This window comes from Puma concolor, unplaced genomic scaffold (genome assembly GCF_028749965.1).
Source record: "Puma concolor isolate L17-30 unplaced genomic scaffold, mPumCon1.1.hap2 unalloc_scaffold_124, whole genome shotgun sequence".
Lineage (NCBI taxonomy): Eukaryota > Metazoa > Chordata > Mammalia > Carnivora > Felidae > Puma > Puma concolor.
The window spans coordinates 5,172-29,917 of record NW_028240152.1 but is presented as its reverse complement, the minus strand read 5'-3'; the positions used below and the strand labels follow the sequence as shown (position 1 = coordinate 29,917).

The following is a 24,746-nucleotide window of genomic DNA, read 5'->3' as shown; positions in this document are numbered from 1 at the left end:
TCCAAGCACACCCGCGCACACACGCATACTCGCGCACAGGCTCCCCCGCTCGCGTGCTCTGATAAATGCTCACACCAACGCAGGCGCACACTCTGGCGCGGGAGGCGCCCCTCCGTGTTGGGAAGCGGGGGCGGCGGGAGGGGTAGGAGACGTTGGCCCCACTCGCGGCTCCGCAGCTGCCGCAGTCGCCGCAGCGTCGGGACCAGCACCAGCGAAGCCCGCAGAGGAGCCGCGGCCGCGGCGTCCTCCCGGCGCGGGGCGCCTGGAGCAGCTCCGGGACGCGCTTCAGCACCGCGGACAGCGCCAGCCGCTCGCGCGGAGCGAGGCACCCACGCGCGCCCAGCACAGCGCCCGCCGGCCCGTGGCTCGGGTGCCCTCTTCCCGCCCGCAGACGCCCCAGGACTACGGCTCCGGGGGAAGACCTGGCGCCCCCAGCCCGCGAGATCGGGCGCGCGCAGGACGGCCGGGACACCCCGCTGGGGATGCGCCGAGGGCCCCGCATTCGCGCCGCCCAGAGCTAGGGCTCTGCCCGGAGCCCATGAGCACCATGCGCCTGCTGACACTCGCCCTGCTTTTCTCCTGCTCCTTTGCCCGTGCCGCCTGCGACCCCAAGATTGTCAACATCGGAGCCGTGCTGAGCACGCGAAAGCATGAGCAGATGTTCCGTGAGGCCGTGAACCAGGCCAATAAGCGGCATGGCTCCTGGAAGATTCAGCTCAACGCCACCTCGGTCACCCACAAGCCCAACGCCATCCAGATGGCCCTGTCGGTGTGCGAGGACCTCATCTCCAGCCAGGTGCCCACCCCTCCCCGCCCCCCCCCCCCCCCCCCCCCGCCAGGGCTTCCACTGCGTTGCTCTTGCCCCTCCCCCACCGCCTCCCCACCATCTTCCCTCCTACTGTTCCAGTTTCATCCTAGCCTTCCCCAGCCCTCTTAAGAGACGACTCGTCGTAAGTGAGCTGGCTCATTCTGGAGCAAGCTGGTCTCACTAGCAGCTGAACGCCACCTCCCCATCTTGCTCCCCTAAGCTGGTCACCTGCCACCCTGGTCAGTCCCCGCAAGGGTTCCAGGGCTCCAGATCCCAACCAGCGTGTGCAGACATGTGGCAAGCATTTCGTGGTTTGTTTCCTCACTGTGTCAGTGAGGGGGCGGGCATTCTGGGCTTATGGGCAGAGATGCTGTCCCAGCCGCGAGCACGCGCTAGGCGCGGGTCTCGAAACAGGACAGGCCCCGGGGCCATCTTTGTCTCCGCTTTTAGACCTCCTTCCCTTCCTCCTCCCCCTCCCCCCATCCGTGGGTTTGCCCGAGATGGGAAACGGCCCAGGTGTCGAAGCAGGGTGTTCTGTGGGGTGGGAGTGGGGGCTGAGCGTGTGGGAGGTGTCAGGGCCCAGCATGGCAGCCGCCGACAGCCAGCGCTGTGGGGGAGGACATGGCTTCTGGGATTTCGCCTGTCAGAGCTGTCCGCCCCTGTGCCGTGCTGCCTGCTGAATTCCAATGAAAGCACAGGAGCACTGCAATGCAGCCCTTTATGTAAGAGCCAGGACCGACACGGGGCCAAACGAGGCTCTCCTTGCTCACCTGACAGGCACACCACATCTGTGGACACGCACACTCACACACGCACGCATTTACACCCAGGTTTACGCACAGAGACGCACAGACTTACATTAGCACACACTCACGCACATCAGCATCACACAGCCAATTTCACATACTCACACACACTTGCCCACACACACGTGCACATCCGTGGACACGCACACTCATGTGCCACATACTGCCTGGCATACCCAGGTGTACGTGCAAACACATGTGCCCACGCACACGGGCTCAATCGTGCACACACACACACAGTATACATATGGACATGTTGGGCCATAAATGTATACACAATGCACATCCCGCACACACTCGTGGGCACTGGCATGGCCAGAGACTCATCCAGACACGGACCGGGAACTTCTGGGTGCAGACTGGTGGGACGGCCTGGGATGGATAACCAGTCCTCACAGCTCCAGCTGCAGACAGGACAGGGCTGAGCTTTGCTCAGAAATCTGCCCCCCCCCCTGCATACCTCATAAGCCACCCCACGCTTCCAGCCCCGAGCACCAGAGACGACTGGGTGACGCCTTTGTGGCTGGCGGCTTTGGTCACACGTCCCATCCGGGATGAGGGAGAGACATAAAGAGGTAGAGTTAGAGAGTCCAGGTAGGGCCCTTTCCGGGGGCCCCTCCTGCAACTCACAGGACACAGTCTGTTCCCTCAGAGAACAGCCAGTGCCAAGAGCAAAGGTGACAGCAGCTGCCACTCACTGAGCGCGACCTATGGGCAAGCGCCACGCTGGCATGGCAGCCGTCGCCCCCACCAGATGGGTCCAGAGCCTGCCACCCCCACCCCATTTGCAGGAAAGGGGGCACCCCGTTGCTCAGAGAGTAGAAGGCAAAGTTGGGACAGAACAGGTCCTCCCCGTGAGGGTAGCGTGGAATCACCCAGACATCTGCTCCCCCCACCACCTCTCTGCCTTGGAGAGCTGAGCCACTGGCTTCAGACCTGCCCCCGGGGGCCTCGGTCTGGGCAGGAAAGCTGGGCTGCCCCCCCCCAGCCCCTCCCTTCCCTTCCGTGAGGATGTGGTCAGCGCTCAAAATCAGCACTGGGTCTCCTCCAAACTAAGCGGGGCTCAGCCGGCCCCCGGAAGACACTGGCGAAAAGACGGAAGGTTCCAGGGGCTCCTTGCCTGGCTTCTCCAGACAAGGCTCAATGTGCAGCTTTAGATGCAGCCTTCTGGAGCTCCTCCCAGTCTCTGAACTACGGGCTTTCGCACCCAGGAGGAGGGCCAGTGGGTGGCATGGGTGTGCCTGTCATCATGATGCGGGACCAGTCACTCTCCCCAGCCCACGCTGGGGGCGGTGCGTGCCACCACAAGAACAGTCCTTCACCCTCCCTGTCAGGGTCTCACCACGCACCCAGCACAGCCCCCCCGCCCAGTGTGAGAGGGTGAAGGGAGGCCCCGGCAGGGGAGGTGTGGGGAGGGGCCGGTCGCCTCCCTCTGTGTTCTTGCTGCACCCTGCAGTCCGGCTCTGCCTCCGGCTCACCCCTGTGATTTGTTTCTCCTCTGAGGGTGGTTATAGGGTCCCGTCCCCTTGGCTGGGAGCGTGTCCCCTGGGGCTGTATGTGTGCACAGTCGGCGCCCCTGCCTGTCCCCACCCCCGGCCTGCTGAGTCAGCCTCTGCTGCTTCCCGGCAGCCAGCTCCAGTGCCGTGCCCGCCCCGCCCTCACCCCCGACGTGCGCTGACCCTGTCCCCTGTGTCCACAGGTCTACGCCATCCTAGTTAGCCACCCACCTACCCCCAACGACCACTTCACTCCCACCCCCGTCTCCTACACAGCCGGCTTCTACCGCATCCCCGTCCTGGGGCTGACCACCCGTATGTCCATCTACTCAGACAAGGTAAGCCTGACCACTCGGTGGGGACCCAGCTGGCTCTGTTCCTGTGTTCAGACCCAGTGGCCGCCGGAGGCAGCTGCCCCGGGGAGGGGGAGGAGGCCGGGCAGGCACCACGCAGGCCGGGCGGGGCACAGACGTGCGCGGACCAGGGGCTCCGGGCTCGAGGAGCAGCAGGGTGATGCGTGAGCTCACGCGTTCAGGCATGTGCACACACTCTCACCCATACCCATAGCCTGAGACGCAAACTCATGCACACGCAGGCACCCACACACCAGCACAGACTCAGACTCACAGTCACGGGTACAAACAAACCCACACACTCGCTCACGCCCACACGCATCAAGTTCATGTGCACACGAACACATTCACACGGACACTTGTGTGCTCTGACACGCACACGCATGTTACGCACGTTGACGTGCACAACCACATCATCACACACTTGCGTTTGCACTCACGCACACACTCACAGACACTCACGCTCCAGCACACAGACCGACCATCGCAGGCACCCTCACGCACTCACGCACACGCACACGCACACGCTCACCCTGGCAGGTGTCCCACTGGCAGGTGGCAGGCACCAATAGCAAGCCCTTGGGAGCAGCAGAGGTCCCCGTGGGCTGGGAGAAGCCCTCCCCACCACAGGGCACAGCTGAGAAGGATGTGGGCACGCGCGCAGGGTAACAGAGGAGGCGGCTTGCGGCAGGAGAGCCTGGCCTGGGGTCTGCAGGCCCAGGGCCGGGAGCAGCACCAGTCGGCAGCACGTAGAGCCCTTGTGGTCCCCAGGAGGGGTGTGGGGGAGCCATCCGGTCCTGGAGTAGCAGCTGGAAAGGCCAGGAGGCCACTGGGGTGGTTTCCCACAGAGGTGGGGAACTTGTTCGAGGTCACGCTGCTCTCCCACGGCGTCTGCTCGTGATTCCGGGAGGACTCATCAGCTGGGGGTGCCACTAGCCACCAAGAGGCTGGGAGGCCCCCACAGCCTGGCCCACACCCTCCTTCAGACCTTGGGCTTACCTGCAGACAGGTCGGGAGGGGCCAGAGGAGGGGCCGTGTGGTGGGGGCTGCCCGGTCTCCCCATCCCCTCCAAGTCCGTCTTGCTGGGAGCCCACAATTCTAGACAAAGCCGCCTAAGGCACGAGGTCATCCCAGCCAGGGCCAAGGGTGTCTGGGGAGGTCAGGGATGTGTGTGTCCTGAGGCTCTGGGAACCCTGGCACGCAGCCGAGGCACCCAAACTGTTCAGATGCACTTGCCCTCAGCTGCAGAGAAGTGGGGGGTCCTTTCCTGGGCCCCCCAACCTTAGCTCTCTGGCGCCAGTCCTCCCATATGTAGAAGGAGGGAAAGCGGCCGACAGGCCACCTCACAGGCAGGGAGGAGACACCCTCTTCCAGGGCAGAACCCTAGCCCAGACCCAGATTGTGGCCCAGCTCCCTGGTCCAGTATGAGGTCAAACCAAATGACCGAACCTCACAAATCCAGCCTGGCCCCACTCACCATCCCGGTCCACTGCGAATCTGTGCCCAGCACTTGGACCACGAAGGCCTGGGTCAGAGTCAGTCCAGGACCCCAACCATAACCCCCTTGTAGCCACGTTGTCTACAAGTGGATGAGGGACAGAGGCAGAGGGGCATTCTCACAGCCAGGTTCCAAAACATTGCCCCTCGGGTCACAACGAGGGAGCAGGTAAAAAGCTAATCTGGACGTCTCAGAGGACCACAAGGTCACCGTGGGTCTGCGGGGTCACCGAAGGGGCTAACACAGAGGACCTAGGCCGAGGAGGGCTGCACACATGCTGTGTCCTGCCACGCCCCTGGCTGGCTGCTAATATTTGCACACAGAGGGGCGCCTGGGGGGCTCAGTCCATGAGCCTCTGACTCTTGATTTCGGCTCAGGTCATGATCTCACGGCTCATGGGTTCGAGCCCCACACTGAGCTCTGCGCTGATGGTACAGAGCCTGCTTAGGATCCCTTCTCCATCTCTCTCTGCCCCCCGCCCCCTGCTCACTCTCGCGCGCTCTCTCCTTCTCGAAAATAAATACATAAACTTAAAAAAAAAAAATCTTCAAAAATACGCACACAGAGAAGTAAGGCAGGGTCAGCAACCAATAACCCCTGGACTTGAAGAGAAGAAATATTTAGCCACAAATAAAGATTTCCTGACAAATACTACAGTTATGCAAATTTGGGAAGCTCCCCAAGTCAGCGGGAACTTTCTTGAGCCCAGGCTGTCTGGCAGGGGGTGGCTGGTCGCCTCAGGAACAATTCCACGGAGGCTGTTTCTGAGATTAGATGACTTGGGGGTGGGAGGGGGGAGGGAGGCAGCAGTGGGAGTAGGGTCCCCGCGTCTGGCAGGTGTCCCCCAATGGTGCGAGGGTAGGGGTAGGAGGAAGCAGGGTCTCCAGCGGCAGGAGGGCAGGCCGGCGCAGCGCCCCCCGCTGGCCGCGGGCTCAGGTCTCCGTCCCCGAGGCCCCTCAGCCCCCTCCGTGTCCCCGGGAGAGCGCCCCCCGCTGGCCGCGGGCCGAGGTCCCGTCCCCGAGGCCCCTCAGCCCCCTCCGTGTCCCCGGGAGAGCGCCCCCCGCTGGCCGCGGGCCGAGGTCCCGTCCCCGAGGCCCCTCAGCCCCCTCCGTGTCCCCGGGAGAGCGCCCCCCGCTGGCCGCGGGCCGAGGTCCCGTCCCCGAGGCCCCTCAGCCCCCTCCGTGTCCCCGGGAGAGCGCCCCCCGCTGGCCGCGGGCCGAGGTCCCGTCCCCGAGGCCCCTCAGCCCCCTCCGTGTCCCCGCAGAGCATACACCTGAGCTTCCTTCGCACGGTGCCGCCCTACTCCCACCAGTCGAGCGTCTGGTTCGAGATGATGCGCGTCTACAGCTGGAACCACATCATCCTCCTGGTCAGCGACGACCACGAGGGCAGGGCCGCCCAGAAGCGCCTGGAGACGCTGCTGGAGGAGCGCGAGTCCAAGGTGAGGCCCGGGCCGCGGGCGGGAGGAGCAGGAGGAGCCGAGGCGCCGGAGGAGAGGGAGCAGGAGCCGGCGCGCTGCCTGCCGCTGTGTCTGTGGCCCGTGTGTGAACACCCTTTCTTTCCATCGTGCATGGTCAGCACCACTACGTCTGGCGAGCGCCCGCCCCAGCCTGTTCTCGGCTCATTTCACTCGCTTTGCCATTAGTCGAAATCTCCTTCGTGTCAGTCCCTGCGGGGCGAGGGCAGGACCACCTGGAGCTCCGCAAACACCCCACCCCGCCCCCCGCCCGCGGCCGGACCCTCGCAGCCCCGCCCCCCGCCCCACCGTATACCCCCGCCCCCCCCCCCCCCAAGTTCCCCAGCCAGGCCCCGGCTCGGCCCCTCCCACTCCCCAACCCCAGCGGCCTCAGGGCCACAGCGGCCCCGGCGCCAGGCCCCTCCCCAAAGGACCCTGTACCCTCGCTGCTGTGACGCGTTCCGCGTCCGCAGGCCTCGCCTCCCCCCCACCCCGCCCCCCACGCTGCCCGCCCCCTCTCAGCTGCCCATTGTCCTCACCAAAGCTCATCCAAGACATCTGCCACCCGGACCCCTCAGCCTGGGCTCTGCCCCCTTCAGGCCTCCCCCTCGGCTCCCCTCCCCACTGAGCCCCTTGCGGGTCCCCTCCTCACCCCCACCCTGGGGCTGGGCTCTGGACCCCTCCAAGAGACACTGGCCGACCAGCCCCAGCCTGGCGCCCGCTCTGGGGCTGCAGAGAGAGCAGAGTGGCAATTTCTGGGGGTCCAGGTGACCCCCATCCCCACCCCCACTGCCAGCCTGAGGAGGCCCAGGGTCCCGCCTTCACCCAGCACAGAGCCCTGGGTGCTCAACACCCGTGCCACGGCCCCTAAGTCAGGACGAGGCCAAGCCGGGCAGAGAGGGAGGGAGGCCTAGGCTGGGGCGGGCCCTGGAGGCCAGACCAAGGGGGTGGCGGGAAACACGTTCGGCCTGTGGAGTCAGAGCTGGCTTCAACAAACTTAGCGCCAACCCCAGGCCCCTCGTAGGCCCCTGAAGGGAGTAGAGGGCACCGCTGGGGTGGGCGGAGCCAGAGGGCAGACTCAGAGGGTCCTGGGGGGGCCCTGCTGTGGGACACTGAGTCTGAGAGGGAGGGCTGACCACCAGCGTCGTGGGCCCCACCCCTCCCAAGACAGCATCCCCCAGCGCCTGGCAGGCCGGTCACCTCCTGGCGTGCCCACCTGTGGCCGCACACACTCACTCGCACGCTCACCAGCCACGTCCCTGCACATCCACCCATGTGCACCCTTGGTCACGGGGACATGCTATCATTCCCAAGACAGTCCCTTCACACCTCACATCACCCACCACACGCTGAGACCACAGCTGGGCACACACAGGGGCATGCAGCCCACGGGCACACTCACCCCCCCCGGCTCACGCACATGCACATGCTTGCACACACACGCGCGCGTGCACACGCACACACATGCCTGGGCTCAGATGGCTCTGGCCCTCATTTCCCCACCGAAGAGCGTATGTAGACTCACACTTTCACACAGATGCCCACAGGTGCTCGCCACCCCTGCGCGCATGTGCGCGTGCACACACACACACACACACACACACACTCCTATCATACTCGCTCTCCAGTGCACACGTGGGCCGACGGGTGTGCACACACCGGTCAGTGAGAACAGGCACCTGGGCCGCTAAGGGAGACAGAAGGGAGGACGCCATGGGCGGAGGGACAGAGGGGACAGGGCATGAGGGAGGGGCTGCTCACCCCCCAATTCAGGACCGACCGGGGCGGGGTGGGTACTGCTGGGGCCACACGGCAGGTGCATGGCAGGGGTCGGGAGGGCAGGCGGGACCCCAAAGGGACACGTTTGGTGTGGACACAGACAGGGCCTCCCTTTCTCCCAAGTATGACCGTGTCCGAGAGCACAGCTCCGTGGCCGGGAGCCCCGGTGGCCCCCGTGCCCCCTCGTCCCCAGCACCGCCCTGGCCCCCAGCCCCGCTCGGGCCTAGGTGTTTGCGAGCTCCAGGTACGTGCCCGTCTGCAGACGTGCCGAGGAGGTGGTGTGATTGCTTTAGCGCCGTCATTTTCAACCGTTTATAATCTTCTTCTGTGTCTGCATATTTTCTCTGTGCACATTATTCATCAGAGTAAAAAAAGGAACTATGAAAACCTCGACCAACTGTCCTATGACAACAAGCGTGGACCCAAGGTATATATGCATGGACGTGCACGCCGCCCACCGGCTAGGGGGCCCTGCTCCGGCGCCTCGGCCGCTAGGGCCGCCGTCGGCCCGGCCCTGCCGCGCCGCAGGCCCGAGCGGTGAGGAGAGTGAGCTCGTGAGGCAGGCAGCCGCAGGCAGGAGAGGGCAGGAGCGGGCCGCGAGGGTGTCCGCGGCCCGCCCACCGCGGCCCCGGCCTTGGCCTGCGCCGAGAAGCAGGCGCGGCCGCAGGAGGAGCCGCTCTCCGGGAAGTGCATGCGAATCTCTGGGACCCCCCCGGGTTTCCTCGTGGAGCCCAGGAGGGAGCCCGCCCGCCCAGCCGCCCGCCTGCCCCGGTCCAGCCGCTCTCGCAGGGGGCCTGCGGGGTCGGGCCTGAGAGGATCTCCCGTGGTTTTGGAAAAGTCGGCCCCATCTCTGCTCCCGGTTGCCTTCCAAAACTCTTTTCTGTTTCCTGTCCGCTGCACGCGTCCTTCTGAGTCTCAGCCCACTTCAGCTTGCATGCTCAGCGCAAAAGTGAGGACAGGAGAGCGAGCAGGCTGAAGAAGGGACAGCGAGCGAGGCCGGGCCAGGCCAGCAGGAGCCAGGCAGGCAGGTGCACAGTGCAGGAGGCAGGCGCAGGCCGGGGCAGCCCGAGCCACGCCGCCTCTGGGTTCCTAGCAGCTGCGGCCCGACTCTCGCCCCTGAGGCGCTGTGTCCCCGGCCGCAGCCGTCCGCTGACACTCTCGCTTACACCGCAGGCTGAGAAGGTGCTGCAGTTCGACCCGGGGACCAAGAACGTGACGGCGCTGCTGATGGAGGCACGGGAGCTGGAGGCCCGGGTCATCATCCTCTCTGCCAGGTGAGGCTGGGCCGGGCCCCTCCCTCCACCTCACCCAGGGCTGCACCTGGGCCACGGGCACTGTGGGGCCGAAGCGGAGTTTCAGCTTCCGAAATGCCATCGCCAGGGAGACCCCCGCCCCCCGCTCCCGTGTACACAGCTGGTGCCCTGGCAGATGCCACGCCCTCCACGTGTCCATCCCAACTCCTTCCCGTCGCCTGCCGCCGCTCGCTCCGAGCTGGACGACGGATAAGCCCCTGCCTTTAGGAAGGCAAACACGGCCCGAGGTGATAGACGTGTCACAGGACTCTGGGAACTGGGCACAGGGAGAAGGCCCAGGGAAGTGGGAAGTGACATGTGTGCAGGTGAGCCCAGGCGAGAAGGCCACAGCGGGGAGAGAGCCAGAGTCCTAGGACGGGAAGACCGCGATGGTCAGAGTGGGCAGCACGGAGAAGGGAACCAGTTAGGGACCTGTGAACACCAGGCCGCCGCCAGACAGGGCCTGACCCACACCTCGACTTTGGAAATGAGCCCCTAGGGAACCTCTCCCTGTCTGTAAATGGCTAGGATCCCCTGGGAAGGGAGAAGGCAGGCCACCCGGAACAGGAAAAGGAAGAGCCCCGCTCCACGGAACAGCCAGGAGGGCCTGGGTGGGCACGGCCCCCCGGCCACCCCTTCCTAGAAGCACTGCCAGGCTCCAACAGAGCGGGGGACCAACGGGGGTCACCTCACCCAGAGAAGCATTCCCCAAATGCTGCTCTCCGGCAGACCACAGACAGACAGACAGACAGCAATACGCCGAGGCTCAGGACAGGTGTCCGTTGTGCATTCAGTCAACAAATCTCTGACACAGAGCCGGGCGCCCCACCTCGAGGTGCAGGAGCAAAGTGGGGCCAATCAAGGCTCCTTGGGCCGGAAGGCAGGAAGCCCTCACTCACCACTCACCCGCGTCACGGGCCACTTGCCAAGCCAACCATCCGACCCTGGGCGCTTGGGGAGGAGAAAGGTTTGAGGGCTTGTCCAGACAAGGTCAGGGGGCTGCACGGTCCCTCCCAGAACAAGCCCCTCCAAGAAGGTGCCACCAGATCCTCTGATTGGTTCTATTCCCCCTCACCCATCATAGGGCTTGAGACAGACTCCGTGGGTGCAGTGGGGTGAAGGGTGGGTGGATGGGCCAGTGGACGGGCAGGTGGGCAAGCAGACGGTCAGCTGGCAGCCAGAAGGCCCCTTCCCCCGGGACAGAGCAACTCGAGGAACTCATTATGCCAAAACATAGATGTTCAACCGTTGGGCGCTTTTACAAAGGATGAGGTCACGTCAGACTAGACCCGTCCAGCCCACACACTGCGATCAGAGTGGCCACCGGGACGCAGGCCAGAAAGCCACAGGTAAAACCGACCCACGCAATCCCACCACACCCGGGTCCCAGCGGAGGGGTGGGTGCTTTCTGATCGGTTTTCGCCTGGTCAGCGAGATCCCACACCACACCCTGAAGCCCCCTGAGCTCGGGCTGGGAGGGGCTCACCCTGTGTCGCCAGCCCCCAGGGTCAAGGAGGGGTTTGGCAGATGTGAGTCCAACAAAAAGGCCAGCCCGGGGAAGGGTACGTGGTCACATTAGACAGTTGCACACACACCACACACACAGGGCCACGTGCACGAGTACGTGAGCACACACCGTATAACGCCACACGTACACACACATCATCTGCACACGCACACCTCAGCAAACGGGTGCACACAGGCACACGGCATATTCACACCAGTCACACACATACACATATACACACACGTTCACACACTCACCTGCACAAATACCACGTACGCAGCACACACAACACGTACCGAGCACACACACGCCACATGCACACACGTTGTGCACGTGCTGTATAGACACGTGCACACCATATACGCACTCACAAGCTTGCACGCTCACACCCACACATCCATACACAGTGCACACACACGTACCTTACACATATGCACACAAGCCATTCACACGCACAGACACCATATGTGCGCATACAGGCTCATCACACTTATGTGCAGACATATGCACACCTGCACACAGGTGCGTGCACCCCACACACGCACGTACTCCACACCCGCATGCACAGCGCACACGTGTTCCTGCGTGCATACGCACACACACCCCACACGCGCACACGCTGCCGACAAAGGCACAGCACTCGTATCGACCACACAGCCACCAACACCCCCTCTTGAATTCCTGTAAGGCCCCCGCCTGGACTGTTAAGACTGGAAGAAACCCCTCCGCTCACATACGGGGCTCCTTGGAGCAGAGACGCCCCAGTCCCACGACAGAGGCTAGCCCGGCCCCCAGCACTCCCAGCTCCCCAGGAGCGGCACCTACAGGCCTTCCTGACCCTGGGACCTCCCCCCACACACTGGCTCCTCCTTCTTGAGGGCTGTTGAGAGCACTTTGCAGAGAGACCTCATTAAGCCAGTCTTCATTTCTGAGCCATTTCCTATGGAGGGCGGAGAAGTCGTTCCTCAGACTTTTCATTCCTATCTTCCGGAGATTGTCTCCTCTGGGGCCAATTACTTCCCTCAAACAGTTTTGATGGATCGATCAGGATTTTGTGCACAACTTTTTACTGGCGATACCGATATACACAGATACGAGCACAGGTGTGTGCTTGTTCCGTTAAGTCGAAAGTCACAGACCTGCACTGTGTCAAGCAGATGAGCTTCTCTGCCAGGTTTTGTGAGCACCACTGACAGGGGGCACAGGTGCCCCTCCACACACAGTGCTGGTCTTTCCGGATCATCTTGGCTCGATATTCTCCTTTGGCCTTGGGTACGGGGCTGCCTGGAGTACCTCTGTTTGCGTTGCTTATGTCTGAGTAGCATGTCACGTAGAGCAAACACTGAAGGTCTTGGCTCATTCTTGAGAACATCAAGGGCAGACCCCTTAGGGAGCCTCGGGCCACCTGGGTTTCCAGAGTCAGCCATTGTGAAAATAACCCAACGCTCAGTCTGTCCAGCCTCTCTGTGCCCCGTGCCCACGTGTTAGAAAGGCAAAGTGCCAGGTGTGGTCTAGGCCTGTGTGGGGCCAAGTCCAGTCCGGCAGAGAAGCAAGCAGTGGTTCCGCACTCCCCCGCCCCGTGGCCCCCACGGCCCTACCGGGCCCAGGATCCTCGTCCTGACCAGGAGACCCCTAGGGGATCAGGTGCACAGGGGCTCGCCTGTAAGGACATCCCGAGAGCTCAGGACCACCTGCACTGTCCCCCGTGATGGCCCAGTTCTAGGCGGCAGGACACAAAGCATAACGGGTGCAGCAGCTACCGGCCCCCTCCAGCAGCTTCCGCTGCAGCGCTAGGGGCAGTTCCCAGGCGCTGGGTCCCACCAACATCTGACCCGCCTGGAGAGTCCCCAGCCCCTCGTCTCGCATGTGTGGACTTGGAGAACCAGAATGTGCGCAGCCTACCCAGGAGGTCACAGGAGCATGGGCCCTGGGGTGACTGTCCAGACGCAGACCCGGGTCTGCCATTACCGTCACTCGTGTGCTTTGGGTGCCTTGGTTTCCCCTCCTGACACAGGGATAGTACTGATGTCCGTCTCGTAGGGATACCGTGAGAATTAAGTAAGAGAGTCCGTGTAACGCGCTCAGAGCAGTGCCTGGTACCGTGAGCAAGTAAGCAATCAATGATCCGTCACCATCTGGGGCGCCGTGACCCTGCTCACCAAGGGGGGAGGGCCAGCAAGAGAGGCCTGGGAAGCTCTGGGGGTCTGGGCCCCGTCACCCCATCCCCACCCTCCACCCGTCACCTCTGCTGTCGGGGTGTGTGTGTGGGGGGGTGTTCTCCTGGTCCAGGTGCGGGCTGGCGATGCAGGCTGGGACCGGTCACCTGTGTAGGGTCAGTGGGCCCAGCTAGGGGGGTACCGGGGACTGTCCACTCTGCAGCATCACTGGACCCAGGAAGGGCTGGAGGTGGGGGGGTGCTGGGCCTGTCAGCTCTGCAGTGTCTCCGGGCCTCTTTCCAGGGGAGGGAGGGGCTGGGGGGCAGGGCCAGGGCCACACTCCAGAGGAGGACCTGTGAACCCAGAGCATCCACAGGCACAGGTCCGGTGGGGAAGGGCTGGAGGGTTGGCCGGGCCCGTCACCCCCCTCTGCCCCACAGCGAGGACGACGCCGCCACCGTGTACCGCGCAGCCGCGATGCTGAACATGACAGGCTCCGGGTATGTGTGGCTGGTGGGGGAGCGAGAGATCTCGGGGAACGCCCTGCGCTACGCCCCGGACGGTGAGTGCTGGACCTCTCTGGGTCCCGGTGGGCAGGGGTCCCCCACGGACACTAAGCCCACCCCACTCGCCCCAGGCATCATCGGACTGCAGCTCATCAATGGCAAGAACGAGTCGGCCCACATCAGTGACGCCGTCGGTGTGGTGGCCCAGGCGGTGCACGAACTCCTGGAGAAGGAGAACATCACCGACCCACCGCGGGGCTGCGTGGGCAACACCAACATCTGGAAGACAGGGCCGCTCTTCAAGAGGTGGGCCGGGATTGTCTTCAAGAGGTGGGCGGGGACTCTCCTCAAGAGGTGGGCAGGACTCTTCTAGAGGTGGGGGCAGGATTCCCTTCTGGAGGAGGGGCGGGACTCTCTTCTAGAGGAGGGTGGGACTCTCATCAAGAGGGCGGGTTTCTCTTCTACAGGCGGGCGGGACTGTCTTCTAGAGGTGGCTGGGGTCTCTTCAAAAGGAGGGCGGGACTCTTCTGGAGGAGGGGCAGGTCTCTCTTCTAGAGGTGAGGGGGGCGGGATTGTCTTCTAGAGGTGGACGGGACTCTATTCTGGAGGTGGGTGAGGCCTCTCAGAAGATGAGAGTGGTCGCTCCTCAGCAGGTGGTCAGACATCCTACACGTACAGGCATCTCCCGGACTTCCCCCCTGGCCCCCCATCTGTCTTCCACCACCACCTCCAGCTCCACTGTGATAATCATCTGTCCCATTTCCAGCAGCGACATTAATGTCTCAAATGTCACTGAAATCGTGGCTGCCTCCACTGCTCCTGACCCCGAGACCCACCCCAGCTCCCCAGGGTAGCTGACAGCCCTTGGGAGGAGGCTCCTGCTGCAGATGGGGACAGGGGGCTTCCAAGTACCGAGAACATCAGACAAGGAGCCCCCTAAGGATGGAACCTAAGCCTGTAGGGAGCCAGGGCTGGCCAGACGTCCAAGTGGATGGACATAGTGGGGCAGGAGTTACTTCACAGCACCCTGGACACTATGCCACTCAGCCTATCACCAGACCCCCTCCACCCCACTGAGTAGCAGACGCGGAATCGCATGTGCAGAACCACAGTTATGGCGCCCACAACAGGAGCACACACACAACGGCAGGCTTGTGCAGCAGATGTGCACACACTCGGCGAGGCACGTGGCACGCACACACGCGTAGGGATGCATCCACACAAGGGCCACGCGTGTTCACGTGTATGGCTCGTGGGCACGCTACGCGTGCACGTACCAACAGGACAGCACATCGGCCCTACTTCCCTTGTTGGTGAGCAGGTTACTGCTCCCTTCCGGGGCAAGGATAGCTGCTGGGAGGCTCGAGTGTCCCAAAGCGCAGAAAGCCCTCGAAGGGGGCGTGGGCTCGGGAGTTGCTGGGCTACCACGGCGGTGCTCTCCGTCTGGTGCAGGCAGGCACACCGTCCGGCAGGCAGGCAGGCACACTGTCTGACTCCCAGCACGAGGGTCTGGTTCCTGCTAACCTCTCCTTGTTGGCACTGAGGCAGAGGAAGGGGCTAGGGCTGCTCAGAAGGCCGGGGAGGGGGAACGTGTCCGGTAAGTGTGCTCACACCGCCCTCCCCAGGGTGCTGATGTCCTCCAAGTACGCAGACGGGGTGACAGGCCGTGTGGAGTTCAACGAGGACGGGGACCGGAAGTTCGCCAACTACAGCATCATGAACCTGCAGAACCGCAAGCTGGTGCAAGTGGGCATCTACAACGGCACCCACGTAGGTGGGGGTCATGAGGGGGTGGGGGCTGGGGCCTTAGGGTCCTGGGGCCAAGACCCCTGCGTGGCCACCCTCCATCTCATACTCCCACCCCCAGGTTATCCCCAACGACAGGAAGATCATCTGGCCAGGTGGAGAGACAGAGAAGCCCCGAGGGTACCAGATGTCCACCAGGCTGAAGGTGGGGGCCTATCGCCCTGTGCCAGCATCCACACCCAGACACTCCATCCAGCTCCACGGGCCCACAGGAGGGGACAGTGAGGCCAGTGCAAAGGACCCAAGCGAGTGGGGAATGGACCGGCGCCCGGCTGCCACAGCCCACACCTGGTGACACAGAGCAAGCAGGGAGAGCAGGTGGAGGGAGGAGAGGCAGCTGCTGGGCCCCGTCCCGTGGGCTCTCTCCAGAGCGTCTCTGGATCCAAATGCACTTCAGTCAGGAAGCCGTGTGGGATAGGACTCTCCTGGGGATGAGCTGCTAGGGGACGAGGGACAGACAGAGGTGGTTCTGTGGACTCGAGCTCCTGCACTCATCACCCCTCTGGGGGACCCTAGCCACCCCACCCGCAGTCTTCACAGCCTCTCACCATGACTGAGTCAAACAGTCCTTTCACCCCTGCCCCCTCCCCCCCCCACAGCATTCTCCATGGCAGGCTGTTCCCTCCTTGACCCTCCTGCTGGGGCCTCTGGGAGACCCTCCTGGCTGGCCTTTCCCCTCACAACTTCTCTTCCTTGCTCCTTTGGGCTCATCCCTGGGCCCCTGTGTCCTCCTCGGCACTCTCGTGAGAGCCCCTCCTGTTTCCGGCCCACAGCAGCACTGGGCCAGAATCTTAGATCACCAAAGGCAAAGATCCTAAGTGCCGTGGGCCCAGTGAACCTTCTCCCGGCACGCACAGGTCCTCAAATGTCTCTTGACCTAGTCTCCTTTCTGAGGCCACCCCCTAGGGCCTCTCACCCAGACCCATGTCAGCACCTGCCCGCAGGTCACCATCCTTCATGACAGGCAGAGCGGGCTTTTCCAAAGCCAACCCGGCTCCTTGCAGTTCGATACCTTGTGTTGGAAAGTGAAAGTAAGAGCCAAAACACCGATGGCCAGATGGTCCAGATGGTCCCATCCAGGCTGCCAGATTCAGATGGCTTTTTCAACTTTTTTTTTTTTTTTTTTTTGGTCTCACCGATTTTTTAAACGTGCAAACATACATTGCTTGTATAATAGAAAAACGTGATGAAAGTTTACACAGCTCCTGCAGGGGCTCCCAGTCCCCCAGGGGAAAAGTCAAAATGCTGCGCTTACAGCTGAGGCTCTGGCCAGCCCGCCCTGCAGACCCACCGTCCCCCATGTGCCAGGAGAGAATCCTTCTCAAACTGATCCCTGCTCACTCCGCAGGCTCAACCTGTTGCGTTTGGCTCAGCCCCCCGTGTCCTGTATCTGTCCCCCTCATCCCCTAGGCTATGGGCCCCTGGAAGATAGGAAGAAGAGAGAACCCCAGCATAAGCCTCAAGTATCCCCTTGGGCTGAGAGGCAAGCTACGGGAGAGAGGACAGCATTGGCAAAGGAAAGAGAGAGGCAGGACAGATAGATGATCAGATAGCCATTGCTGAAGAGGCTGAAGGCCAGGAGAGGCCAGGTGGTCAGACAAGGGTGATCCCTGCGGGTCCCAGGTCCTGTGCAGGCTCAGAGTGGATGTCAGACATGCCCCTGTCCTCATGGTGGATGGTGGCAGGCAGGGTGCATGCTCTGGGCCGGGACAGGGAGTTTCTCATCCCTGAGAGATCAGAGAAGGTGCTGGGCACACTGGCCATTCCAGCAGGCTCCTCTGATGGAAGGAGTGATGTGTAAGCCAAGATCCCCAAGACAAGTGGCCAAGAGGAGGGCACACTGTTTCAGGAGACCATGTGTCTTCTGAATGCTGAGGAGTCTGGGGACCCTCCTGAGGGCAACGGCCAGATGTTGTTGATGGTGGCCGGGGAAGATGTGGATTGGCCCCCTGAGGCTGAGCAGAAGGGAAGCGGCTGGAGTGGGGGGACACCAGGGGCTTGGAGGGAGTGCAGGGGAGTCTGGGCGCTGAGGGTGGATGGTCCAGGCTGGGTCTCTCCCCACCCCCACCCCCACCCCCCCAGATTGTGACGATCCACCAGGAGCCTTTCGTGTACGTCAAGCCCACGCTGAGCGATGGCACATGCAAGGAGGAGTTCACGGTCAATGGGGACCCGGTGAAGAAGGTGATCTGCACAGGACCCAATGACACGTCACCGGGCAGCCGTGAGTGCCAGACGGGCGTGGGGCGCGGGCGCGGAGCGGAGTAGCCAGGAGCTCGGTGGTTACGGCCCCTGTCCACCTCCCTAGCACGCCACACAGTGCCTCAGTGCTGCTATGGCTTCTGCATTGACCTGCTCATCAAGTTGGCGCGGACCATGAACTTCACTTATGAGGTGCACCTGGTGGCCGATGGCAAGTTTGGCACTCAAGAGCGGGTACGCGTGGATTGCTGGGAGCCACGAGGGGCGGGACCGGGCGGACCGAGTCTTACTAAGGACTGGGACAGGGGGTGGGCGGGGCCTGCCAGCGGGGGCGGGGCTTGAGCGGGTGTGGGCGGGGCCTGCGAACCGGGCGGGACCTGGTATGGGCGGGGCCTGCAGACTGGGGCCGGGTCTGGAGTGGGTGACCCAAGAGCTGAGCCCAGGCGGGAGCCGGCGGCTGGAGTGGGACGGACGGTGTCCGCGCACCCACCGGAGCATCGCCGCGCAGGTGAACAACAGCAATAAGAAGGAGTGGAACGGGATGATGGGCGAGTTGCTCAGCGGGCAGGCGGACATGATCGTGGCGCCCCTGACCATCAACAACGAGCGCGCACAGTACATCGAGTTCTCCAAGCCCTTCAAGTACCAGGGCCTGACCATTCTGGTCAAGAAGGTGGGCAGGGCCCGGCGCGGCTGGGGCGGGGTCCGAGGTGAGGTCGGGCGGCGCTGACAGCCCATGCACCTGCAGGAGATCCCCCGAAGCACGCTGGACTCGTTCATGCAGCCCTTCCAGAGCACACTGTGGCTGCTGGTGGGGCTCTCGGTGCACGTGGTGGCGGTGATGTTGTACCTGCTGGATCGCTTCAGGTGAGCGCGGCCCGAGGGCCTGACGCCTCCACCTGCGGGGGGGGCGGGGGGGGGCGGGCGGAGCCCGGCGAGGGGCGGGGCAGGGCTGCCCTTCCAGCCCTCTCCCGCCGGCCCTCTGCTCCCCGCAGCCCCTTCGGCCGGTTCAAGGTGAACAGTGAAGAGGAGGAGGAGGACGCGCTGACCCTGTCTTCGGCCATGTGGTTCTCCTGGGGCGTCCTGCTCAACTCGGGTATCGGGGAAGGTGAGGCCACGTCCCGGCCGCCTCCCGCTCCGCCCCTTCCCGCGCGCCGGGAGCTGACCGGCCTCTGCCCGCAGGCGCCCCCCGAAGCTTCTCAGCGCGCATCCTGGGCATGGTGTGGGCCGGCTTCGCCATGATCATCGTGGCCTCCTACACCGCCAACCTGGCGGCCTTCCTGGTGCTGGACCGGCCCGAGGAGCGCATCACCGGCATCAACGACCCGCGGGTGAGGCTTAGCCGCTGCGGGCGGCCGGCGTGAGGTCGGCGGGTCTCTGCCTCGGGTGGAGCCCGGGAGCAGCCGCGAGCCCTGCCCTCTGACCCGGCAGCTGAGGAATCCCTCGGACAAGTTCATCTACGCGACTGTGAAGCAGAGCTCGGTGGACATCTACTTCCGGCGGCAGGTGGAGCTGAGCACCATGTACCGACACATGGAGAAGCACAACTATGAGAGCGCGGCCGAGGCCATCCAAGCCGTGCGGGACAAGTGAGGGGGGGGGACGGGACGTGCGGGACACGCGAGGGGGCGGACGGGGGAGGGGCATCCACCCCTACAGGAAGAGTGTCCGTCCAGGCTGGACGGGAACCACGGGACGGAGATAGAGGTGAGGACTCGGGTCGGGCAGGACGAAGGCGTACCAGGTGCAGGGGCGAGGGCAGACCGGTTGTGCCGCGCGCCCATGACCCCCGCTCCTGCCCGCAGCAAGCTTCATGCCTTCATCTGGGACTCGGCGGTGCTGGAGTTTGAGGCCTCGCAGAAGTGCGACCTAGTGACCACTGGCGAGCTGTTCTTCCGCTCAGGCTTCGGCATCGGCATGCGCAAGGACAGCCCCTGGAAGCAGAACGTCTCCCTGTCCATCCTCAAGTGAGTCGGCCTCCCCCGCCGCCCGCGGTCCTGCACCTTCCTCCGAGAGCCTCCCACCGGAGGCGGACCCCTCCCCAGAGCCCGACCCCGCCGCCCGCCGCCGCGGCACACAGACACCGCCCACCGCGGGCCAGGCCCCGCCCGCTCCGGGCCCCGCCCACTCCGGGCCGCGCCCTCCCCCCCAGGTCCCACGAGAACGGCTTCATGGAAGACCTGGACAAGACGTGGGTGCGGTACCAGGAGTGTGACTCGCGCAGCAACGCCCCTGCTACCCTCACCTTCGAGAATATGGCAGGTGGGTGTCCCCATCGCCCTCCGTCCCCCTGCGGACACTGGCGGGGTTCTCCAAGGGGCCTGCAGGCCGGCAGCCAACAGCTAAGGCCCTGGGTCCTGGCCCACAGGGGTCTTCATGCTGGTGGCTGGGGGCATTGTGGCCGGCATCTTCCTGATCTTCATTGAGATCGCCTACAAGCGACACAAGGACGCTCGCCGGAAGCAGATGCAGCTAGCCTTTGCCGCGGTGAACGTGTGGAGAAAGAACTTGCAGGTAGGACAGGCACTCTCCGAGGCCTGGTGCCCACGGCCCGGCCTGGCCCCGGCCCTCCTCCATTCCCGCAGGCCGAAGCACTGGCTCTGGCCCCCCGGGAGCCCATGTGGGCAGGACCGGAGCTAGGAGCCACAGCCAGGGGCAGCGCTGCCGGGGGCCACCTGCGGGTGGCTGCCCCCTGCAAAGCCCGGCTCCAAGCCTCCGCCTGGCCCCTCTGTCTCCAGAGTCGCCCACCGGCGCCCATTCCATAGGAAGGCAAACTGAGGCAGGGTAAGACAGGGACCCACCTGGGTATAGCACGTGAGTCCAAGACATTCTGCCCTCGCCGCCCCACGCCTCCCCTCGGCACCCTCCAGGGACCCCCTTCCCTGCTGCCCTGCTGTGTCCTGTGCTCCATAACTCCAGCCTGAATCGGGCGAGCTGGCCCTGCCTGGCACTCCAGGCCGTGTCTGTGGGAACTTGCTGCCGGCTGGAAACAGGCTGCACACGGGGCAGCCACGGCCCACCTGGAATAGGGCAGGCAGTGGGGCCTGCGCAGGCCTGAGGGCTCACGCCCCAGGGTCCTTTCTGGCTTGCTTCTTCTCTTCTCTTTCTCTGGGTGATTCCCCAGAGCCTGTGTCCTGGGATGAATTTGATGTTCAGAGAGGGAGGGCCAGGTCCGGGGCGGGGGAGCGGGAGGATGGGTTGCTGGAGCCCCCACACCTCTCATCTGCCCACTCTTGCTCTTGGGACCTGGTCACTGCTCTCACTAGCTGGCACAGGGCCATCCTGGCCATCAGACCCCAGGCCAGGGTCTGGAAGCCACCTCCATCTATCTATCTCTCCGGTTCATCTCGCCACCTGCCTTCGGCCCCTCGGCCCCTTCCCGAATCTTGGCGTGCCCCCTCAGGGGACAGAATCGCTGGCAGGGCCCGAGGGGCGACTCCTCCGGTGCTTGGGGGACCCTTCTCCTCGGGACACCTGTAATCCAGGGCCACCCAGGAGCCAGGGAGCCAGGCAGACGTCCCAGGAAGAGAGCCAGACGGGACCCCCACCCCCACCCCCTCCCAAGTCCAGCCCCAGCACGAGCAAGGTCAGGCCCAAGACCGGGCAGGAGCAGAGGCCGCCTGCACACGTTCGGCTGTTGGTGCGTCTGTCCAGCACAGGGAGGCAGGCAGGAGCGAGGGCCTGAGCGGCGGCCAGGCTGGGCAGCAGCCCCCGAGAAGCAGGCGAGGGCAGGTGTGGCCGCCACCCTTAGCCGTCTAATCACTTATACATATTCATTTTAGGATAGAAAGAGTGGTAGAGCAGAGCCCGACCCTAAAAAGAAAGCCACATTTAGGGCTATCACCTCCACCCTGGCTTCCAGCTTCAAGAGACGTAGGTCCTCCAAAGACACGGTAAGGGGAAGAACGCCCAGTCCCACGTCTCCGACTCTTATCTCGCCCCGCCCCCGTGTCTGTGTCCCGTGCATCAGGCGTGCCCTCTCCCTCACCATCCCATCCACCCCACCTCTGACCGCTGTGGCCCTTCTGCCCTCATCTCTATTTGCCCAGCACACGAGGTCTTCACTCTCTGACTCTCTAGACCTTTCTTGGTCCTTTCTCCCACTGGCCCTCACTGGGCCCTCTTTCCCCATGTGTCTCTGCGTTGGTCTGCCCCCCATGCCATGACGCCATGCGCCATCTTGAAGCTGTGTCATGTTGTTGGTCAGCCTCACCGACTCGGGGCTGCGCCCAGGGCCCCGGGAGCCCGGCGCCAATCTGTCCCGGACTCCTCACTGTCAGGAGGCCACACCACCTCTCTGTTACGTCCGTTTCTCCAGCCTCTCCCAGAGCGGCCCACTGCCCTCTTTCCCACCCCTTGCGACATCCATGGAGGGGTGGCTGTGATGTCCCATCCGCCCGTCTGTCTGGCCGCCAGCCCCACCACGCAGACACCTGTCTCACGTGTCTCACCAGAGCCATGCCTGTTGCACCCTTTCCATGTGGTCTCTGTGTGGGCCGGGGCTGGGGGCCGGGCCTGGCTCTGTCTGGGTGGACGGCTGGGGCCTGGAGTTGGAACAGGCCCCCAGCCGCAGGGGACTGTCAGGCGGGGACTGGGTGGCACCAGAGGGGGTGGAACCCACCCCAGGCTGAGCTGTGGCCTACAGAGCCGGAGTCACTGAGGCTCCCAGACAGAGGCCCAGGAAGGAGAGGCCTCCGTGGAGAGGACCAGCGCCTCAGCTCCTGACCCTCCAGCTCCTCTCCCCACGGGGCCACGTCAGAGCAGGCCTCCTAACTTGGGCAGTTTGTCGCTGCATCAGATGCGCACACTTGGAATAAAAGCCCCTAAAATGGACCCAGCCTTGCTAGAGGCACCCCGGTCTGAGGTGGGGAGGGGGCCGCCCAGAGTCAGCACTGCCCTTGGCCTCCCTGCAGTCCAGGGGCAGCTTGGCCCGCATCCCGCAGAAGCTTATGCTTCAAGGTGGATATGGGATTTAGACTCCCCCACACACAGTCCACTGGAAGGGGGGCACATCTCCAGGACACAGACAGGGCTTGCACAGAATAATCGGGAGTCCAGGGTAAAGCCATCAGGGTGCCCCAAGAGCGGCCCATGAGACCTGGGCCGCTCTGCTTCCCAGGAGGGGCTCAGCACTGGCAGCGGGTGGAGACTGAGGGTCGGGGAGCTGGGAGCCCAAAAGTGTGCAGAGCTTGAGCCAGTGGCCCTTGCCAAGGGGTTCAAGGAGAAACCCAAGACCAGAGAGGAGGGGTGGTGGGGCAGGCCTGGAGACAAGGGTATCCTCACAGACAGCACTTTTAGGGAGGAGCACAAAAGCTACACAGGGAACTTTCTGAGGGCCTCCTTGAGCCGCCCCCCCCCCAACCAATACTCCTGCCCAAAGAAAACACACATGCCCTTAGCTTGTCCAGGTGCAGCTCAGAGACCTTCGAGGTGCCTTTCTGGGGACACACTCCCAACAGACTCTGCCTGAGCCTCTGTGGACACCAGGGACCATCCCCCAGGCCAGCCCTGACGCCATGTGGCATCTGGGGCTGGGGCTCTGCCCTGTAGGGGTGACTGGGGGTACTGCCACCTGGAGGGGCTGGGCGGGGGAGGGCAGCCCAGTTTCCCCGTTACGGGCTGGGCGCCTGCTTGGAGGGAGGCCTGGGTGGGGGGCTCTGTTGGGAGGGGTGGGGTCGGTCCGGCTGCTAAGATCCTCTGCCCCTGTCCTGTGGCCGGTCCGGGCCAGGGCAGCACTGGGCGCTCAGGGCTGGGGTCCCTGGCGGCCGGCGGGGCCAGCGGGTATTGATTGTTGGTTCTTATTTATAGAGCACCGGGGGTGGACGCGGCGCTTTGCAAAACCAAAAAGACACAGTGCTGCCGCGACGCGCTATTGAGAGGGAGGAGGGCCAGCTGCAGATGTGTGCCCGTCATAGGGAGAGCTGAGACGCCCTGCCCGCCCTCCTCTGCCCCCCTCCCCCGCAGACAGACAGACAGATGGACGGGACAGCGGCCCGGCCCACGCAGAGTCCCGGAGCACGACGGGGTCAGGGGGAGGAGCGCCCCCCAGCCTCCCCCAGGCCGCGCCCGCCCGCCCGCCGGTCGGCCGGCTGGCCGGTCCACCCGTCCCGGCCCTGCGCGTGCCCCCGAGCATGGGGGCTAACGGGCTGCCTTGTCTGTGTATTTCTATTTTGCAGCAGTATCATCCCACTGATATCACGGGCACGCTCAACCTCTCAGATCCCTCGGTCAGCACCGTGGTGTGAGGCCCCCCGGAGGCGCCCACCTGCCCAGTTAGCCCGGCCAAGGACACTGATGGGTCCTGCTGCTCGGGAAGGCCTGAGGGAAGCCCACCCGCCCAAGACTGCCCACCCTGGGCCTCCCGTCTGTCTGTCCGCCCTGCTGCCTGGCGGGCAGCCCCTGCTGGACCGAGGCTCGGACCAGAGCGGCTGAGGACAGGCCAGAGCTGAGCTGGCTGGGCAGGGCCACAGGGCACTCCGGCAGAGGCAGGGCCCTGGGGTCTCTAAGCAGTGGGGAGAGGGGCTAACCTGGCCAGAGGGGCTTGGAGCAGAGACCGAAGCCCCATCCTTCTCCAGCCACTACCAGAGCCACAGTGGGGGTGCGAGGCCCCAACTGGCTGGGTCACCCCCTCCTCCAGCGCCTGCTCCTGGCAGCCTCAGCTCCACCCCTCTTTTCTGACCCATTTCCCTTCTCCGCTTGACCCTATCCATCCAGCTGGCCCTGCCCGTCCCCCAGTGGCAGACTCTGACCCTCAGCTGGCAGCTGCCTCCTAGGAGCGCGCTGGGGATCCCCCACTGCCTCCGACCTTCTCCAGTCCCCACGAGGGCTGGGCCAGCTATTCGCGTCCTCCAGCCCGCAGCCCAAGATAGGCTCCCCGCCCCCGCCAACCACCACACTGGCTCGGGACTGTCCTCAGCCCTGCCCGCCAACCTGTACAGGCCCAGCCCTTCCCGTGTCGAGCGCGTGCCTTCCCCATGCGGCCCGTGCGCAGCCGCGCGCTGCCCCTCCGCCCGGGGGCCCGGCGCGCGCCGCCCCCTGACCCGGTGTGTGCAGTGGTGATGTCTAAAGGAATGTCACGGAA

General features: G+C 64.2%; 1 protein-coding gene across 9 annotated transcripts; it reads left to right on the top strand.

The window, feature by feature from the left end:
* Positions 1–174: 174 nt before the first annotated feature.
* Positions 175–24,746, top strand: LOC147571690 (glutamate receptor ionotropic, NMDA 1). Of its 9 annotated transcripts, none has more exons than XM_086696144.1 (21): positions 175–796; positions 3,314–3,448; positions 6,226–6,402; positions 8,561–8,623; positions 9,370–9,470; positions 13,592–13,713; positions 13,789–13,963; positions 15,283–15,427; positions 15,525–15,608; positions 17,546–17,687; positions 17,772–17,899; positions 18,174–18,338; positions 18,414–18,532; positions 18,661–18,773; positions 18,848–18,996; positions 19,097–19,254; positions 19,471–19,632; positions 19,818–19,927; positions 20,034–20,179; positions 21,448–21,558; positions 23,474–24,746. In XM_086696144.1, the coding sequence occupies exons 1-21, from the start codon at positions 539–541 to the stop codon at positions 23,588–23,590; spliced, it is 2,880 nt and encodes a 959-aa protein (XP_086552270.1). In that variant the 5' UTR covers positions 175–538; the 3' UTR covers positions 23,591–24,746. The 9 variants fall into 9 exon arrangements, with proteins under 9 accessions (XP_086552270.1, XP_086552272.1, XP_086552271.1 ...); XM_086696145.1 differs by having other exon boundaries at positions 418–796; positions 23,842–24,746; XM_086696152.1 differs by having other exon boundaries at positions 681–796; positions 3,387–3,448.

Excerpts from the sequence above, each read along its gene's own strand:
- LOC147571690 (XM_086696144.1), top strand. The coding sequence starts at position 539 with ATGAGCACCATGCGCCTGCTGACACTCGCCCTGCTTTTCTCCTGCTCC. Across the intron at positions 19,255-19,470 it reads ATCCAAGCCGTGCGGGACAA|CAAGCTTCATGCCTTCATCT; the intron begins GTGAGGGGGGGG and ends TCCTGCCCGCAG. Across the intron at positions 21,559-23,473 it reads GTAGGTCCTCCAAAGACACG|AGCACCGGGGGTGGACGCGG; the intron begins GTAAGGGGAAGA and ends TCTTATTTATAG.